General features: G+C 43.0%; 1 protein-coding gene and 1 non-coding gene across 2 annotated transcripts in view; both read right to left on the bottom strand.

The window, feature by feature from the left end:
• Positions 1-14185, bottom strand: part of POGZ (pogo transposable element derived with ZNF domain) — a 73212-nt gene that overhangs the window by 17474 nt on the left and 41553 nt on the right. Inside the window, exons 4-10 of the mRNA XM_012811761.2 lie at positions 10198-10373; positions 8433-8541; positions 5816-6106; positions 5516-5734; positions 2313-2419; positions 1068-1405; positions 575-729 (exon numbers count right to left, since the gene is read on the bottom strand). Of these exons, the coding sequence (XP_012667215.1) occupies positions 575-729; positions 1068-1405; positions 2313-2419; positions 5516-5734; positions 5816-6106; positions 8433-8541; positions 10198-10373 (1395 nt within the window). The remainder of the gene's footprint in view (positions 1-574; positions 730-1067; positions 1406-2312; positions 2420-5515; positions 5735-5815; positions 6107-8432; positions 8542-10197; positions 10374-14185) is intronic.
• On the bottom strand, positions 8160-8323 carry LOC111728643. The gene has a single exon (XR_002775878.1). It is a non-coding gene; the product is annotated as a U1 spliceosomal RNA (small nuclear RNA).

Below are 14185 nucleotides of genomic sequence, written 5' to 3'. Positions count from 1 at the left end.
AGAAAGGAAGAAAAAATAGCCCTAACCAATAAATTCTTTTTTTTTTTTTTTTTGAGACAGAGCCTCAAGCTGTCCCCCTGGGTAGAATGCGGTGGCATCACAGCTCACAGCAACCTCCAACTCCTGGGCTCAAGTGAGTCTCCTGCCTCTACCTCCCAAGTAGCTGGGACTACAGGCGCCCATCACAACACCTGGCTATTTTTTTGGTTGCAGCCATCGTTGTTTGGCGGGCCCAGGCTGGACTCGAACCCGCCACCTTAGGTGTATGTGGCTGGTGCCTTAGCCACTTGAGCCACAGGCACCGAGCCAATAAATTCTTTACATTTGTTTCTCTGTAGTGGTCCTGAACCAAAGCCCCTAATAATTCAGGATCTAAAACTAAACTTAATCCACGCTTAAAGAGAAGTCAGTCTTGTAGTAAAATAGGATTAGTGAAGTACAGAAGTGGCTACAAATATGTAAAGTACTTCCTCTACACTGTTACCCAGATAAAAATAAATATAATGGGCTCCCCCAGCACCATGAACTTAATGAAAAGTATATCCCCCTAGAGTTTAAGCATTTCCAAACTTACTAGTAGATTCATAGGGACTGTGAACATTTTCCAAGTGGCACTGGAGCTGGAAGGGAGTAGAAAACTGGCGGTAACAGTGCTGGCAGATAGTATGACCATCCACCTCACCATTCTGCTGATCAAGCTCTACATGGTGTTTCATGTGGTTCATGAATCTGTTGCATAGCACAAAGTACAGAAAACATAAAAAATCAGTAGCCTTTGAGAAATATAGTGGTAGAATCACAGAATAAGTATCATTTGCTCCATTCCACCCCCAAATTTCCTTTGTTTGGGATAGTCCTTTCCTCAGCTCATAAAGATAATGGGTTCTTGAAACAAGAGCATTCTATGGAAGGAGATGCACTAGTTTCCCTTATTCTACTTAATGTTATCTTCTACCAATATTACCACAGTATCTCCTTCTAGAGTACTAGCTATTGATTTAATGATAACCCCCAGCAAGACTGTATAAGGGTCCATTCTCCAAAGAGGAAAGTTCTTCAACACTTACCGAATGTTGTTTTTTAGCCTTTTGGTACAATGTGGGCATCGGAAAGATGTGGCAACCTTAGGGAAGTTGGAAAGCTGGGCTACTTTGCCACCATCCCGTCCATAGTAGAAGTCATCTACAAGCATAATGAGCTTGGTCTGGATGGCATCACCCACATTCTCATTTGGCTCTGGTACTTTGGTTGGTGGTGACAGAGCAGGAATAGGTGTAGAAGAAGGTGTGGAAGCAACAGGAGCTGTTTTTTCAGGGGATGCAGGCTTTGCTGTAGAAGGGACACTGGGTTCTGAATCCAGAGACTTTCCTTTCTTCTGGTATTCAACCATTTCTGGGCAACAGTACTATAAAGACAGACATCTGATCATTCTGGTTATCTTGGAGGCTAGAATATGTTTAACGTCACTAAATTCCTTGCTAAGTTTGGTTCTAGGTATTCTCATGAAGCTTTCACTCTTCAGTTTTCTAACATATCCATGTTTCACGCATTTTCTAGTATATGCCCACAACCATATGCTACCCCAAGCTCCATACCTTGTACTTCTCCCTCCCTTCTACCCTAACCCTAATCCCTTAACCACTTACTAGTATAGTTTGGCTCTGAGCTCCCTGGCAAAAAGAGGTTTCAACCTTTGCATTAGGACTAATACCAAAAAAATGAAAAAACTAAAAAATGGGAACAAGGTAACAGCTCCTGATTTATCCAATGACACGATTAGCAGAAAATGAACTGAGGCCGATGTGATTTGAGTTTTTATTATCTACAAACTGCTCTCCTGTGTGGTTTCTTTTTGAGACGGAGCCTCAAGCTATCCCCCTGGGTAGAGTGTAATGGCATTACAGTTCACAGCAACCTCCAACTCCTGGGCTCAAGCAAGTCTCCTGCCTCAGTCTCCCAAGTAACTGGGACTACAGGTGCCCGCCACAACGTCTGGCTATTTTTTGGTTGCAGCCGTCATTGTTGTTTGGTGGGCCCAGGCTGGATTTGAACCCGCCACCTTAGGTGTATGTGGCTGGCGCCTTAGCCACTTGAGCCACAGGCGCCAAGCCTAAGGTAGTAAGCTCATATATTAGAGGCTCTTAAAATGTATCCTATTATATTCCCAAGTACATAGACCAAGAGAGAAAGCAACCCTCTAAAACACTTCCCAGTCATTTCAGAGCCCCTGTTTTGAGAGCTTCCTATTATACTGAAGGTATATACACAATGCCCACTTAAGCTGGATCACTATCAGAGGTCGCATCACTTACACACATGTGGCCTCTCAGAGCTTCAGTAACGCGAAACTGAGCATTACATCGGGGGCATATTTTCCGTCCACCATCCTGAGGTTCAAACACTGGGGCAGAAGAGGTCACTGGAAGAAGCAAAAAGAACTGATAAGATTAATACAATGATACTGGGAAAAGGTCACTAACCTTTGGGATAAGGTCAAACACTCCCTGAGAGATGTATCAAAGGGTTAAGAAAGCAGGAGCTAAGAGAAACATTCCTTTTACTGTTTTTCTAGTTCTAAGCCAAGAATTGAGAGACCACAGCCAGCAGACCAAATGCAGCCCAGCTGCCAGTTTCTATCTGGCTGATATGCTAAAACTTTTACAAGGTTAAGAAAAACTGTGGTAAAATATACATAACAAAATTTACCATCTTGGCTCAGCACATAGAGCTCAGCGGCTAGGGCACCAGCCACCTACACTGGGGCTGGCAGGTTCAAACCCAGCCCGGGTCTGCCAAACAACAACTACAACAACAACAACAAAAAAAAATAGCTGGCTGTTGTGCCGGGTACCCGTAGTCCCAGCTACTTGGGAGGCTGAGACAAGAGAATCGCTTAAGCCCAAGAGTTTGAGGTTGCTCTGAACTGTGATGCCACAGTACTCTACCCGGCCCAGGGCGACACAGTGAGACTATCTCAAAAAAAAAAAAAAAAAAAAAAGAGGGCAGTGCCTGTCACTCAAGGAGTAGGGCGCTGGCCCCAGCCAAAAACTGCAAAAAAATAAAATTAAATTAAAATTAATAATTTACCATCTTAACCATTTTGCACCTTAGTATTATTAAAATTCATTTATAATCTCACGCAAGCAATCTCTACAACTCTTCATCTTGCACAACTAAAACTCTACTCCCACTAAAAAACCCCTCTCTATTTCTTCCTCCCCCCATACTCTGTCCACCACCATTCTACTTTCTCGTTCCTATGAATTCAACTACTTTAAGTACCTCATGTAAGTGGAATCATGGAGTATATTTGACCTTTTGTGACTAGCTTATTTTGTTTAGCATAATGGCAAGGTTCAATCATGTTGTAGGATGGATTTCCTTCCTTTTAAAGCATGAACAATATACCACTATATGTGCATACAACATTTTCTATTCTTTTTAGACACAGAGTCTTACTTTATCACCCTCAGTAGAGTGCTGTAGCATCATAGCTCACAGCAACCTCCAACTCCTGGGCTTAGGCGATTTTCTTGCCTCAGCCTCCCAAGTAGCTGGGACCACAGGTGCCCACCACAGCACCCGGCTATTTTTTTATTGCAGTTTGGCCGGGGTCTGGTTTGAATCCACCACCACTGAGCCACAGATGCCATCCCTCCCCTTTTTTTTTTTTAAATCCATTCATCAGCTGATAGACACTTTGGTTGTTTTCACCTTTCTGCTACTGTGAACATGTATAAAAATCTGTTCTAGTCCTTGCTTTCAATTCTTTGTGTACAAACCCAGAAGAGGAATTCTTGGAACATAGGGTAATTCTATTTTTAATTTTTTGAGGAATCACTACCTTGTTTTTTCAAAAGTGGCTGCTTCGGCTCGGCACCTGTGGCTCAAGTGGCTAAGGCGCCAGCCACATAACCTAAGGTGACAGGTTCAAATCCAGCCCCGGACCGCCAAACAACAATGACGGCTGCAACCAAAAATTAGCCAGGGGTTGTGGCAGGCGCCTGTGGTCCCAGCTATTTAGGAAGCTGAGGGAGGAGACTCGCTTGAGCCCAGGAGTTGGAGGTTGCTGTGAGCTGTGATGCCATAGCACTCTACCCAGGGGGATAGCTTGAGGCTCTGTCTCAAAAAAAAAAAAAGTGGCTGCTTCATTTCATATTCCTACTAAAAGTGCATAAGGATTCCACTTTTTCCACATCCTCACTACTAAGTTTTCTCTACTCTAATGGGTATGAGATGGTATCTTACTGTGGTGGTTTTTTTTTAAGATAGAGCCTCAAGCTATCGCCCTGGGTAGAGTGCTGTGGCATTACAGCTCACAGCAACCTCCAACTCCTGGGCTCAAGTGATTCTCCTGCCTCTGCCTCCCAAGTAGCTGGGACTACAGGCACCCGCCACAACGCCCGGCTATTTTTGGTTGCAGCCATCATTGTTGTTTGGCGGGCCCAGGCTGGATTCGAACCTGCCAGCTCAGGTGTATATGGCTGGTGCCTTAGCAGCTTGAGCCACAGGTGTCGAGCCCCTTGCTCATTTCTAAATTGAGTTATTTGGATTTTTTTGTTGTTGAGTATAGGAGTTCTTTACATATCTGGATATTATCCCTTATCAGATACACTCTTTGTAAATAAGTTCTCCCATTCTGTGGGCTGCCTTTTTAACTCTGTTGATAATATCCTCTGACAAAAGTTTTCAATTTTGATATAATTCAACTTACCTATTTTTTTCATTTCTTATCTATGCTTTTGGTATTGTATCGAAGAACCAGAAATCACTGTCAAATCCAATACCAATTTTCTTCTAAGAGTTCATAGTTTTAGTTCATATGTTTAGGTCTTTGATCCACTTTTGAGATTTTTGTATTTGGTATAAAGTAAAGGGCCAGCTTCATTTTTTTGGATGTGGATATCTAGTTTTCCTAATACCATCTGTTAAAGGTTTTTGTTTTTCAATGGTTGAAATAAAAATAAAAGGGCCAGGCGAGGTGGCTCATGCCTGTAATCCTAGCATTTGGGGAGGCCGAGCCAGGTGGACTGGACTGCCTAAGCTCACAGGTTTGAGACCAGACTGAGCAGGAGCAAGACCTTGTTTCTAGAAATAGCCGGGCATTGTGGCAGGCACCTGTAGTCCCAGCTACTTGGGAGGCTGAGGCAAGAGAATCACCTAAGCCCAGAAGTTGGAGGTTGCTGTGAGGTGTGTGATGCCATGGTATTCTACTGAGGATGAAAAAGTGAGACTCTGCCTCAACCAAAAAAAAGAAAAGGAAAAAAAAAAAAGAAATCCACCTCTCCCATGAAGTTATCTATAATTATCCCAGCCGTCTCCAATCAGTCAATCCATTTCACTAATACCAAAAGCACAGTGGCTATCCTATATACTTCACTAAAGTTTCTGTGAGAGCAGATTAGAGCAACTATATCCTACTTTATTTCCTTATTTCAGGGTATACAGTTCTGATCTAAAATAATTTATTAATATTTGAATAACTAGCTGCTCAGGGTCTTTCAGGTTATTGTACCTTTCATTGAAGACTCAGGTCCGCTGGTTCTTTGAGAGCCATGGGCAGAGCTGTTGTTGGATATCCCCACTGGCCCAGGACTCTGGCCCAGAGAAGGGATGGTGTTAAGGGTATTCACCAATTTAGCCACTTCATTGCTATTTTCACCTGTAACGCCAGGTCGCTTCACAGTGACAAAGCTGGCAATACTCACTGCAGGTGGAGAGGGGAAAGAGGGAGCTATGATGACCAAGTGATAATCATCTATTCTCCACCCACCACCCCATCCTAGCTCTGCCATCTCCTCTTCCCAAGCCTTACCTAGCTTAGGGTTCGTGGTCTGGCTGGATTGGCCTGCAGGCTGAACAGCTAGTTGTCCCAGTGAGGTTGGCTGCGTGGCAGTGGGGGTGGTGGACGTGCTGGGAGTGGACTTGGTCTGCTGGGACTGGGACTGTGGGACGGTACTTCGAATGGTGAGAGTGGCTGGGATGACAGTGGTGAAGGTGTTGGTAGTGGGTCTCACAGGCATTGTAGAGCCTGGCCTCACTGGGGTCATCTGAGAGAACACTTGTGGGACTCCAACTGTTGGCTTAACAAACTGGGTACCTGGGGCTTTAAAAGAGAGACAAAGTACCAAATCTTGGTCAGTGAGCTCACCTATAATACATTCTCCTTGCCTCTATTGGGAATAGTAGAATAGGAAAAGATTATTTCTCCAAACAGATGGGTGATCACCAGAGATTACCAAGAATAGTGAAGATTCTAGGTCTAAGAAAGCAACAGGTTTCCAAACTGACAACAGACATTAGTCTAGGTAACCTAAAACAGTAAATTCAGGATTTCTATCAATTCTTCCCCCAAAAAACTTTCATACTGCCTTTTTTATTCTAAAAATACAATCAGCAACTTGACCTTAACACCAGAAGAGAAAGAGCGGGAGGTAGTGTGTGGGTATATACGGGTCAAATGGCAGATTTGGTCCTAAAAAAAAAAAAAAGAGTTCTTTCTTAGAATACTAAAAGAGCCTTCCATTCTTTGATATAAACTCCAGTAGAAGACAGACTATACCATTCTACTAAGATATCTCAAAGGAGAATGCCTCCTGACTCAAGCAATTCCACTGAGAAGTATTTAAGAAATACCAGAATGTGACAGGGTAAACTGGTCAGACTGTAGACCCCCAAAACCCCTGTGGGCTCTGAGTACAAATAGCCAACAACCAGCCAGGTGTGGTGCCTAAGGGCTGTAATCCCAGGTACTCAGAAGGCCTAGAGGCTGAGGCAGAGTGTTACTTGAGGCCAGGTGTTTGAGACTAGCCTGGGCAACAGAGTGAGAAAACTAATATACACTAAATAAAGAAATGACGTAAAATTACAAGATTTTTTTTTTTTAAGAGACAGAGTCTTACTTTATCACCCTCGGTAGAATGCCGTGGCATCACAGCTCACAGCAATCTCCCACTCCAGGGCTTAGGCGATTCTCTTGCCTTAGCCTCCCAAGTAGCTGGGACTACAGGTGCCCTCAACAATGCCCGGCTATTTTTTTTGTTGCAGTTTGGCTGGGGTTGGATTCAAACCCACCACCCTCAGTGTATGGGGCTGGCGCCCTACCCACAGTGCCATAAGCACCGCCTAGAAAATTACAAGATTTTAAAAAATTGACTTGGCGCCTGTGGCTCAAGTGGCTAAGGCGCCAGCCACAGACACCTAAGGTGGTGAGCTCGAATCCAGCCTGGGCCTGCCAAATACAACAACGGCTGCAACCAAAAATATAGCCGGGCACTGTGGCTGGTGCCTGTGGTCCCAGCTACTTGGGAGGCTGAGGCAGGAGACTCGCTTGAGCCCAGGAGTTGGAGGTTGCTGTGAGCTGTAATGCCACGGCACTCTGCCCAGGGGGACAGCTTGAGGCTCTGTCTCAAAAAAAAAAAAAAAAAAAAAAAAGGTTAGCCATGTAACAAAAACATCTTTATCTCTTTAATATTTTGAAATTAAAAAAAAATACTAAGTCATTGGTAGTATATCCACAAAGGGTATGTCATTTGTTTAATTTATACTTAAAAATCTGTACTATAGGCTCGGTGCCTATAGCTCAACCGCCTAAGGCGCCAGCCACGTACACCTGAGGTGGCGGGTTCGAACCCAGCCCGGATCCGCCAAACAACAATGACAGCTGCAACCAAAATAAATAGCCGGGCGTTGTGGCAGGCGCCTGTGGTCCCAGCTACTTGGGAGGCAGAGGCAGGAGACTCACTTGAGCCCAGGAGTTGGAGGTTGCTGTGAGCTGTAATGCCACGGCACTCTGCCCAGGGGGACAGCTTGAGGCTCTGTCTCAAAAAAAAAAAAAAAAAAAAAAAAAATCTGTACTATAAAATTATAATAAAATAAAGTTCACAATACGATCATGGGGGTGAGTAGGTGTGTAAGGAGCACAGAATTTAGAAGTTCTTTCAGGATAACAAGCCCAATAGCTGGTTAATACCAGTTACAGAAAAGTGACTACAAATTCTGTTTTACTATCTTATGAAGGACAGTGAAAAAGTAAACAGAAAAATAAAACTCACTACATCACCCTGGCCAAATATTAAAAATAGTTTATTAAAAACTGACCTTTAATCATTAAGATTTTATGTTTTAAAGTTTTCTTTAAGTACACTTTTTTTTCATACCAGGGGAAAGCGCGAACGCAGTCCCCCACTACCACAAATTATGCAGTCGAGTTTCCCACATTTGGGGAAATCGCAGGGGTCAGCACATCCGGAGTGCAATGGATAAGCCTCGCCCTGGGAAAACCACCTTCATGATCATGGTATCTCCCCTCCCAGGTAAGTATTAAAGTTTTCTTTAAGTACACTTTTTAAATGACCTAGAGTATTTTGAAGCAGTAAAAACAAATCTTCCAGATGCCAGTTCATTCTAAATAGACAGATATACTTCCTTACCTGGGACTAAGGTAATCGGTCTGACCGTCTGGCCCTGCTGCACATTCAGCACTATCCCAACCTGATTCATTGCATTTTGCACAGGCCGGACATTCCTCACAGGAAACCCCTGTTGTTAAGAAGCAAAAGAATCTTTAACATGGAGACCAACTAACACTAGCAGAGATTAACTATGACTTATATCCAAAAAGTTTCCCATACTACTATTTAATAGTTCTCTCTCCAGAGTCAGAGCTTTTAATGACTGAGATAGATAAATTTAGGAAATTTTATCACATTTTTGAGTGACAAAGTATCAAACCAGAGAGGAGGCTTTGGTACATATGAGCAAAAAGGAAAAATTACTTCCTGACTTAGAGCCTCAGCTTAAAAAAACCTTATTCACAGACTGGTCCCCTAAACTGCTAAAATCATAGAAGAGAAAAAAATAACAATAAAGACGTTAATGGTATTATATTAACTGGAATGATTTAAGATATAAAGAAATTGTTCCCAAAGTCTACTTCAAAGACTACAAATCTCTGGCAAAGAGATCTGTAACTCAGGAAGAAGAGTTTTTTTTTTTTTTTTTTTGAGACAGAGCCTCAAGCTGTCCCCCTGGGTAGAGTGCCGTGGCATGACAGCTCATAGCAACCTCCAACTCCTGGGCTCAAGCGAGTCTCCTGCCTCTGCCTCCCAAGTAGCTGGGACCACAGGCGCCCGCCACAACGCCCGGCTATTTTTTGGTTGCAGCCATCATTGTTGTTTGGCAGGTCCGGGCTGGGGATTCGAACCTGCCACCTTAGGTGTACGTGGCTGGCGCCTTAGCCGGTTGAGCTACAGGCGCCGAGCCAGGAAGAAGAGTTTTAACTTTGGAAGCCATGAAGAGAAATCTTTGCCTTTAGAATCTACATTTAGAACCTGGGGCTTTCAACTTCAATTTATCATACTATATACCAAATAAGTTATCTTCTTTACCTTCCAAAGATCTCCATGCACTTCGCCAGTTTCACATACAAAGTTCCAAAAGTCAACTAACTTACCCCATGTGAAGAAAAGCAGTCCATAGGGTGAGCAGCTGTGAAAGCCAAGTGTTAAGGCTTCCTAATCCAAGCTTTCCTGTTAATTTCTGTCTGGATCTTTAATCAAATCACTTAATGAACTTTTTTTTCTTTTGAGACAGAGTCTCATTATGTTGCCCTCAGTAGAGTGCTGTGACATCACAGCTCACAGCAACCTCAAACTCTTGAGCTTAAGATTCTCCTGCCTCAACCTCCCAAGTAGTTGGGACTACAGGTGCCCACCACAACACCCAGCTATTTTTTGTTTCAGTTGTCATTGTTGTTTAGCTGGCCTGGGCTGGGTTCAAACCCACCACTCTTGGTGTATGTGGCTGGTGCTGTAACCACTGTGCTATGGGCACCGAGCTCATTTAAAGAACTTCTAAGGGGTATGAAGAGGAAATTACCTAGCCATGATACTACTGGGATTTCTACAGTCAGCATCAAATTACAAAATAGCAAATGAGAAAGCCAGGCCACGAGACAAAATTTGGAAACATTCCTTCTTTTTTTTCTTTTCTAATTTTTTTTAAAGGCTAGTCAAGTGAAGCAGAGGGGATGAAGAAAGAATAAAGGAATCTAACTGATTATAAACAATTAGTTATAGACACACCACTGCTCTCAGAACTATTCCCAATGATCCCAAAGATCCTAAGTCAGAACCTCCAGAGGTTCACATAGTCTTTCTCTCCTCCACCAATCCTAGAATTCTTAGTCCTACTCACCTGTGTAGTGATAAATATTGGTTGTGAGGCCACAGGGGAACTAGTCACATGATTGGCATTCTGCATGACCTGGACAGGCCTTAATACTGGTTGAGTAACCACCGTGCTCAGACCTGGGGCCGGATTCTGGGTCAAGATGAGCGGCTGTCCACTTTGTTGGACCAAAGGATTGCCAGCTACAGGTAAAAGAAAGGGGGAAGATGTTAGAAACAATGTTAAACACATGTTTTAGAAGAAATATTATAATCTTCTAAGAAATAGCATTCCAGATATCAAAATATCCAAAACCGCCATTTGCCTCAGCTTTAATGTTATCAAGCTCATCAGAAAATTTAAGCCTCACTCAAATCTACAACAAAAACACAGGCGGGTGAGGGAGTTCACTAACGTCTTACCTGTATGTCTTAATTAGGGATAAAAGATACATTCACACTTCTGTGTTGGCCATCACCTTGACTCTGATGACTGAAGTGACCACATATCACACAACCTCCCCACACCAAATCAGCAGAAACCAAAGAATATGTAAATCTTTTTGTCAGAATATAATTTGTTGTTAGCAAATCCCAATTTTTTTAAAAAAGGAATATTCATCAACAAATATCAATTCAGTATATACAAAAGACTGTAAGTTATCTCTTCCTAGTGAGTCAAATCTGAGAAATGTAAACAGAGACTCTAAGCAAACATTGTCTTTGATAGGTGTGGGAACAGAGACTGATAGTCTACCTACCTTCTTTCTTATTAAGACTCAGTCAAAAACTAACCCACACCAAGGGAAAATGATACGGCTTAAGAAAGTGGTTCATTAGTGAATAAAGGTTAATGAACTGTGCTACTTATTATTGAAATACATTATTTTCATTTGTGGGAAAAGTTTTACAATTTTTCTTTCAAGTCCTCTATTTTATTATGTTTGGTTTTAAAAAATCATTAATAATATTGTTTCCTGATTTATAAAAAAATACTCAGATGAAATATTTCAGAGAGCTAATAAACCTAAGCTAGATTCAAGCAAAATACTGCCTTAACTTCTTTTTTGTTCTCAGTGCCTTTTACTGCTTTGCAGCAGAATGCCCAACACCAAACATAACTACAAATATTCAGTTGTGCAAAAAAGAAGCTAGTGCTTAAGTACAAAGGCGGAACATGATTGTTTTGCTTTACATAAATACTTAAACACAACTCGGCTCCTATGATGATTTGGACTCTAGTTCTGAGCAGCAAAATGCCTCTCTTGTAGGCCCAGAGTGAAGTTATGATTTCCCTCCCTCCAACAATCAATACACAGAATCAGCTGCCAATGGTTAGACAAGCTCACAGTGAGCCCCTTTTCCAGAGTCTTCCCCAGACCTCTACAGACATGATTTGGCCAGGACAGATGACTGGAATTTCTTGAAGGTCAATAGTCCTGGAGAGCTAAATATTCTACATAATCACCATGGTCCCCATTTCTCCCACTGGTGAGACAGAAGCACTTAGATGATTTTCTTCAGCTGGGTATGATGGCTCATGCCTGTAATCCCAGCAGTCTGGGAGGCCAAGGCAGACGGATGGCCTAAGCTCTTGAGTTTGAGACCAGCCTGAGCTAGAGCGAGACTCTCATCTCTTTAAAAAAAAAAATAGCCAGGCGTTGTGGTGGGTGTCTATGGTCCCAGCTACTTAGAGGCTGAGGCAAGAGAACTGCATGAGCCCAAGAGTCTGAGGTTGCTGTGAGCTATGATGCCACGCACTCTATGAGGGGCAACAAAGTGAGACTCTTTCTCAAAAAGAAAAAAGATTTTCTTCAGCTCACTGTATGGGATTAGCAACAGGAAGGCTTCTCCCATGCCTCTGAGGATGTTGGACCACATGCCCTTGAAGAAGGCTTTGTAGCTTTTGTCTGTGAAGATCTCCCTCTAATAATCGAGGGTGCCTATGTACGTGACATCAGCTCCTTTCTGCCCAGACTACATCTTTATCCTCTGCTGCATGGTATCTCAGGGATGAGACTTTATGAAAGCAACAGCTGTCATGGTTTGGCTATAAGCTCAGCACAGTGCAGGTGTTCTTGGGTCAGGGGAGCATGCTTCTGGCCTCCCTGTAGATGACAATGCCCTATACCAAAACGCTGAAGTGCTGATATGGGCCCCAGATCCTGTCAGACTTGGTGGTCTTCACTAGTGTCCCAGGCCGTTGAAGTCTGTGCCTGGCTCCCCAACGTTAGCAGCCAGGCAAGTTCTGGTAAAACCCAGTGGGCAGACAGAGCAGAGTGAGGTGGCCCTGGCCATCCCTCTGGAGGCCAGGTTGCCTGAAAAATACCTCCAGAGCTGCCTGTACCTATTCAGGCCCACCAGGAAATCCTATTTGTGCTAACCCCTGAAGGCTAAGTTGGGGTTTCATGGGGGCTTGCATGGGGAAGCAGCAAATGATATTGGCCAGGTTGCCCCTCCGGAGGACAGCATGCCTTCCTGGGGATGCAGAGGACGCCATCCATGATGCCTCTGTACTGCTTGTAGACCATGATCTGTTTGCTGGCATGTTGCATCTGCAGCAGCAGCTTGACCTATTCAATGGGAGCCATGCCCATCTTGCGGACAGTGATGGTGATACCTCTGACCAGGAAGTCTTTAGGAAAGGAGATAGCCTGTTCTGTCATGGTGGCTGGGTAGGCATCAGAATGGTCAAAGAGCCAGAGAGTGGGCACTATTGGCTCAGCCCAGCCACTACTGAGACTAAAAGGCTGCCTCAATTTTTTCATCCTGAATCATCAGAATGGGATGGGCCCCTCTTAAATGAATGTTCTACTTGACAGATGACGTCATTAACTGCCAAAACTAGACCACAAAAGAATGAGTAGGTAGGTGGCTTTTAATGTGTCTACAGTTGCTTGTCCTACACTCTCCCAGAAATTAAGGACTGCTCAGTGGACAGATCCTCATTAATGAGCCAGCAGACCAGTGCTTGTAGAGGGTAAACAGATAAACAAAACAAAATATCCCAAAAAGTTCTATTTATGGTAATTAGCAGTTCATTGACCATTATTTTAAAATTTATGTTTTATTATGGTGAAATTCAAAATACACAAAAATAGAACACTATAATAAACCTCCATTTACCCATCAACCATCTTCAGCAACAATCAATTCATGGTCAATCTTACTTCATTTATTATCTTTTAGCCACTTATAATTTCCAGATTATTTTGAAACAAGTTCTGGTTCATAACATCTGCAAATATTTTAATATGTATCTCTATATAAGGTAAGAACTTTAAAAGAAGAATCAGACTACCATTATCATTCCTAAAATTTGTAGTAGTTCTTCAATATCAAATATTTAGTCAGGACTCAAATTTGTAATTTTTTTTTTTTTTTTTTGGAGACAGGGTCTCATTTTGTTGCCCCCCTCCGGGTGGAGTGCCAGGACATCATAGCTCACAGCAAGCTCAGGCTCTCAGGCTCAAGCAATTCTCCAGCCTCTACCTCTGAAGCAACTGGAGACTACAGGCGCCAGCCACAATGCCAGGCTATTTTTTAGAGGCGGGGTCTCACTCTACCTCAGGTGGTCTCCAACTTGTGAGCTTAGGCCTTGGCCTCCCAGAGGACTAGATTACAGGTGTGAGACACAATGCCCGACCCAATTGTCTGTATTTTTAAAAGAGTTTGTTTGAATCCAGTTGCAAAAGGGCTACAAACTACAATTGATGGATAGAACTCTTAAGTCTCTTTAATCTACAGGTTGCCCAAACATCTCTTTTTAGCTTTGAAATTTGTGGCTCAAAAATACTGATTAAGCAAAAATGTATATCTTCTAGTCATAATTTTTAACTGGTAGGACAAAAGAAAATCAATTATCTATTTACTTCATGCCTAAAAATTCTTAAGATAATCACTGGCTCAACATCCCAATTGAGGGGGCAGCGCCTGTGGCTCAAAGGAGTAGGACGCTGGCCCCATATGCCAGAGGTGGCAGGTTCAAACCCAGCCCCGGCAAAAAAAAAAAAAAA

Source organism: Otolemur garnettii, unplaced genomic scaffold (genome assembly GCF_000181295.1).
Source record: "Otolemur garnettii isolate 467f Iridium unplaced genomic scaffold, OtoGar3 scaffold00174, whole genome shotgun sequence".
Classification (NCBI taxonomy): domain Eukaryota; kingdom Metazoa; phylum Chordata; class Mammalia; order Primates; family Galagidae; genus Otolemur; species Otolemur garnettii.
The sequence above is the reverse complement of the archived record's forward strand: the minus strand, read 5'-3'. Positions and strand labels throughout refer to the sequence as shown.